The sequence below is a fragment of the Esox lucius genome, chromosome 14 (assembly GCF_011004845.1).
Source record: "Esox lucius isolate fEsoLuc1 chromosome 14, fEsoLuc1.pri, whole genome shotgun sequence".
Classification (NCBI taxonomy): Eukaryota; Metazoa; Chordata; class Actinopteri; order Esociformes; family Esocidae; genus Esox; species Esox lucius.
In genome coordinates this window covers 30068834-30074833 of record NC_047582.1, presented here as the reverse complement: position 1 = coordinate 30074833, position 6000 = coordinate 30068834, and the positions used below count along the sequence as shown (strand labels likewise).

The 6000-nt window shown below is 42.6% G+C and overlaps 1 protein-coding gene across 6 annotated transcripts in view; it reads left to right on the top strand.

Annotated features, from left to right (window-relative positions):
* The first annotated feature begins 1298 nt into the window (after positions 1 to 1298).
* The window catches only part of slc12a2 (solute carrier family 12 member 2), a 57523-nt gene continuing 52821 nt past the window's right edge, over positions 1299 to 6000 (top strand). For all 6 annotated transcript variants that reach the window (XM_034296899.1, XM_034296898.1, XM_034296897.1 and 3 more), the window contains exon 1: positions 1299 to 2329. In XM_034296899.1, the coding sequence (XP_034152790.1) occupies positions 1793 to 2329 (537 nt within the window). In that variant the 5' untranslated portion in view covers positions 1299 to 1792. The remainder of the gene's footprint in view (positions 2330 to 6000) is intronic.

Sequence of the window (6000 nt, the reverse complement as noted above, 5' to 3'; positions counted from 1 at the left end):
GGCAGCTGTACCGCCCTCGACCGCAAAATCAGAGGGTGATTAAAACAGCAGAGAGCATCACAAGGTCTGACCCGCCCTCCCTGCAAGATCTCTACACAGAGAGGTGTAGGAGGAGGAGAAAACTGATCATTACAGATCCCAGCCACCCATGCCATGGACTGTTTACCAAGCTGCCGTCAAGCAGAAGGAACAGGAGTATTCAGTCCAAAACAAACAGGCTACGGGACAGCTTCTTTCCACAGGCTGTAAGGCTGCTCAACTCGGGAACCCATCTTCCCTTCCATCCATAGTCCATGCACACCTGTCACTTTATATCATGCAGACCTGTCACTTTTACATTGCACTATTGTTGTATAGTTGTATATATATATTATTATTGATGTGTGTTTTGCATAGTCTTCTAACTGATTGACTGTGTTATCTTATTTTTTAAAATTATGATTGCTGTTACTTTTGAACTTTTAACTGCACTGTCGGGAGTAGAAAAGCAAAATTTCGTAATAACTTATTATTGCAAATGACAAATAAACTTTGACTACGTCGCCATAGATTTGCCGAATGGTAATTTTCACAAAAGAATACTTACCTTGTTTGTTTTTTTTTGTTTTTTTAATGTTTGTATACACATCACCCTTCAGATCTTTGAACTGTAAATCCTTCAGTGGACAGCTGGGAATTGTGCATTATTCAGTAAGTGAAGAAAGATATGGGATTAGTGGAAGAAGGTCAACAGCCAGTCATAGGCTCTCATGAATCATTTAATGGTCAAAAGGAACTTGCCTTTCACCATACTACATTTGCGCTGCATTAGTTATCTAACAGCATGATGTCTTTATTTTGTATGTGTTTTTATTGTTAAGCTTTGCTTAACAATAAACTCTCCTCTACTACCAAATATATGTCCCAACTTATTTTCGTAAACAAGGACATAGTTGTTTGACTTGAAGAGGGTTAAGAGGGCGATGGGATGGGATGGGAAGGGGCTACTTATGTTTTGATATGAATGGGAATGATACATTGGATATCCTGCAAATAAAACTGTACATATTGACACAAAAATTACTTGTCCGTGGTTTGGGATGTAAATGCCTTGTTGTTTTTATTAACTCAAGTGTAACTGCATCATTGCTAATGTATAGGCTTATCTACAGTTATTAACGTGGCTTTTATCTCCAGATAAAAAAAAGAAGCTTCTCAGCGCAATCGAACACGCCTTCCCTTTCAAAACGATGAGCTGAAATCTCGCGAGCTCTACCTCTGGTTTGGGAAGCCACCCCTTAAGCGATGCCCTACTGCAGTGGTAGTTTCATTTGGAGTCTAGGAGGAGTTGCTGTAAGGTCGACCGAGCATCCTACTCCAAAAAACAACTAAAAACATCACCCCGCGGAATTTATCTGCGTTCTACGAGTACAGAAAGCTGGAGGACCGAGCAGAGTCTCAGAGCTTTGGCTAGGACTGGACGTTGATGCCTTTTCCTCACTGAGATAGTAGTGAGGCAGCTAGCAAACCATCCTTCTCCATTTGTAGCTCTCCGCATGTCTGTAGCTGTGCTATCTTTTTGAGAAATTGAGCATTCGCCCTTTTCGAAATTCGGAAGAACCGGGTGTCTGATATAGGCTGGAAGCAATATCCAGACTGTCTTCCGCCACTTGGCCGGTAGTGTGAGCCACTTCTATGTCGGAAAGAACTTGGGGTTAGAAGCAGTGTAGTTTTGCTATAGCACACGAGTTGTGTGGACATTTAGCTGGGTTTTTGTTTCTGAGAGCTCGTCTTTTCACAGGTAATATTTGCCATGTCGGCATCATCCTCTGCGCCTCCCGCCCAGGGAGCTAACCCCCAGTCAGAAAATGAGGGTCTGAATGTGGACACTGGTTTGAAGCCCGCCGGTCCCACACCCAGCTCGAGTCGATTCCAGGTGGATTTAGTGGCTGAAGCAGCCGGCGCCGCAGATAAAACGCTCGCGTCTGGAGACAAAGCCAACCCTGCCCCAGAAGGTTCGGAGCCAGCGGCTATTGGTGAGGAGGCAAAGGGCCGGTTTAGGGTGGTGAACTTTGTGGATCCGAGTGGCGCGAGCCCACCAGAAGCAGTGCCGGCTGAAGGCTTCCAGAATGGAGACACGGTAATGAGTGAAGGCAGTCTGCATTCTTCGACAGGGGGCCAGCATCACTACCACTATGATACCCATACGAACACCTATTACCTGAGGACGTTTGGCCACAACACCATCGACGCGGTGCCGAACATTGATTTCTACCGGCAAACTGCTGCGCCGCTGGGGGACAAGCTGATAAGACCCACCCTGTCGGAGCTGCACGACGAGCTAGACAAGGTAGGCGAACCCCGAAATGCTTTTGACAGCGATTCGATCGCGTTCTTAGGGCACACCCGGGGCCGCGCAGCTACAGCTAATTCTAAGCTCTGGACCTCGTTTTGCTGACGTTCTGTTAAATTTAATTATAACATCTAGATAGGCATACATTGTGGCGCTCAGCAGTGTATTTAGTTTCCAATGTTTTTTTTGTTATTAGGTACGTGTGTCATTACACACATTGTTGGTATGTTAGTATGCGGCTAGGAGTCGTGAACTGTATTCAATAGAAAGTAATGTGGATAGGCTACACGTATTCGTTGTAATTGAATGGTGTCGTCACACTATTTGTCCATCAGTGTTTACGCGGCGCATTGTACGCACGGCTTCGGTTCACAATAGTGGAAGCTTTGGTCATAAAGGAGGAAATAGTCACTTCAGGAGTAGACACTGGAGTGTGTGACTTAGGTAAACAAATGCGTGGTAACCAAAGAGGTTTTTATGGTCTGTCATCTATTTTATATGGTGTATTTTTGCCTGTTTCAACTGGGGATATATACTTTCCCAGTATACCCAATAATAGTCTCAACCTTCTTAACAACCTGTATTTTGCTGCTCGGCTATCGGTTATATCAGTAACACTCGTGTGGTTTTGATTGAGCTACACTATTGACTAATATATTGTCACATATAATAGGATTGCAATTTGTTATATCTCCCTTGTATTACTTTTCCATTTTGTGTTATGGAGTTCTAATTTAGTCAACCAGAGATGAGTAGGATAAGATTGTTTAGAGCCATTACTCATAATGTGGTTTGCGGACATGGTAACCTAACCAACCAATGGAATTCTTATTCCAGGGAACCCATACAACAGTGCTATTCAGTTATATCCAGGTGACTCAGTGAGTCTTCTCAACCGATCATGTTAAAGAATATGGCCTGTGTGGTGGTACTTGACCGTTTAGTCCACATTACACTAGGACCCGGGAACTCTGTGGTTCCCCACTGGGTCTCTGACAAGCCTGCACCAGACTTAATGTGCTTCTCAATTGACACTCACTTTGCCAGCCTTTATGTGAGCGCAAACAAGCTGTCATGGCATGAGCGGCCATTGTCAGTCAATCCAGCAGGAGTTTGAAGCTACGGTGGCCTTCTATTGGTTAATTACACCACAACATCAAGTTTTGCTCTGCATACAGACCTTCAATGCGGTCTTCGGTTTTTGGAATGGAGTAGACGATAAGGCAGTAAGAGGGCACGGGCACAGTGTAGAGAGTTTGGTTTGCAGGAAGACTGAGTTTGCCATCATACACTATAAGCCTACCTACAATGGATATAAAGTATACACACCCCTGTTAAAATGCCAGGGTCTTGTGATGTAAAACAATGAGACAAAGAGAAATCATGTCAGAACTTTTTCCAAATTAATGTGACCCATAACGTGAACAATTCAATTGAAAAACAAACTGAAATCTTTGAGGGAGAACATTTAAAAACTCAATAACCTGGTTGCATAAGTGTGCACGCCCTTCAACTAATACTTTGTTGAAGCACCTTTTGATTTTATTACAGCACTCAGTCTTTTTGGGTAGGAGTCTACAAGCATGGCACATCATGACGGGGCAATATTTGTATCACAAAAGCGATACAAATCTTCTCCTGACTGATATCGTTCAACAATGAGATGGCATTTGCTCTGAGATGCAACTAAGAAAATGTCAGGAAAATCCTACTAGAACAGCTGAACTTTATTTGTGATTAATCAGTCACTTTAAATAATGGCAGGTGTGTAATGACTTCTATTTAGCATGAGTTTAAATGTGATTGGTTAATTCTAAACACAGACACATCCCCAGTTATAAGAAGGTGTGAACACTTATGCAACCAGGTTATTGTTAGGTTTTTCTTTTTCCATTTTCCCCCTAAAAGATTTCAGTTTGCTTTTCAATTGAATTGTTCACGTTATAGGTCACATTAAAAGTGGAAAAGGTTCTGACATGATTTAACTTTGTCTCATTCTTTTACATCACAAGACCCTGGCATTTTAACAGGGGTGTGTATACTTTATATTTTAACAGGGGTGTGTAGACTAAAAAAAAAAAAAGTATCCACTGTATAGGTACTCAAAAGCTACATTTTGAAATAGTATTCTTTATCGATCTGTCAGATCTTAAGTGTCTGGACTCTGGGCCTTGGGATTAATTCTGACAATTCTGACCGTAGGGATGTCCCAGGCAAACAATGAAGAAATTGGCCAACATTTAAAAAGGTCTGAGTCTACACCAGTGTTTTAGAGCTGCATTTTTAGCTGAAAGGGCATCATGTTAGGCATCTGACCTTGTCCAAGGATATCGTGTCTTGTCTTGAGTCAGGAACCAGCAGAATCTTATAACCCACCTGTATACAACTGAGAATTTAGGATCAGATGGAAATCATGCAATTTCTTTCATTTTGGAGGAAAGTACTAGTTGCCAACTCTGTCCTTCCCCACAATATATGCCCCATTTTCATATTTTTGGTAGTGTGATTTTTTTTTTCCATATTCCCAGAGACTCCCCATTCTTGCCATGTAGTGGCAGTGGGCAGCCTATTATTGTGATGTTATTATTTTGTACTGGGTCTGTAGTAGATAGAAGACAACTTAGAGTGCCAGAATACACTAAACATATGCAGTGTTGACTCACACTAAAATACATTGAGTTCTGAGCACAAAAGATAATGGGGTATGCGTGAGTATGTAATAATATAACTGTTCCAAATGGGGTATACGTGAGTATGTAATAATATAACTGTTCCAAATGGGGTATGCGTGAGTATGTAATAATATAACTGTTCCGGCAGAACATGTGGTTTCTTGTTGATTCTTCAGGAATGTTGAGCATAGGTTTACTTGAATTTATCGCTAACTGAAACACAAACAGACCTAGAAGGCAGGCTTGACCAAAAACATGTCTGTTTTGAGTGACGTTTTCAATGGCATGCAGATGTTTTGTTTTTGGCACTTGGAGTTTCAGTTGTCTCAGTTGCCCCTTCTGAAATGTCCCACAGTACCGGTCTTCTCGCCAACTGAGCCCTGGCCAATGAGGTACTAGACATACTGTATGTTTCCATATGAACCGGGTGGTTTGAATCCTGAATGCTGATTGGCTGGTAGCCGTTGTTTAGTGAGCAATAAGGCATGGGGGGGGTTATGGTTGCATGGCAATATACCATGGCTAAGAGCTGTTGCGGTGAGGCATTGTGGTGTGCCTGGACACAGCGTTTAGCCATGGCAATACATCACAAACCCCTGTGATGCCTTATTGCAATTATACACCAGTCACCGATGTAATAAAGCCACAAACGCTGCGCTCCGATAAACAACGGAAGGCCTTGACCCTGGTCCCATTACGTGTCAGAGATGGGGAGGAAGTTGGGTGGGGGGGGTTCCTGGCATTCAGGCAGGAGTACTCTCAAGGTTTACACTCCGTGTGAGCTCAACCTTTATCCATTATCCTTTCATCTCGCCTCCCATCTTCAGAAATAGACTTTCCATTCGTCGGTGTATTCCCCTCGATTATCATGTTTCTGTGGTGTTCTGCTGGTCAATCAATCAATCAAAATTAATTTATAAAGCGCTTTTTACAACAGCAGTTGTCACAAAGTGCTTTACAGATATACCCGGCCTTAAACCCCAAGGAGCAAACAAC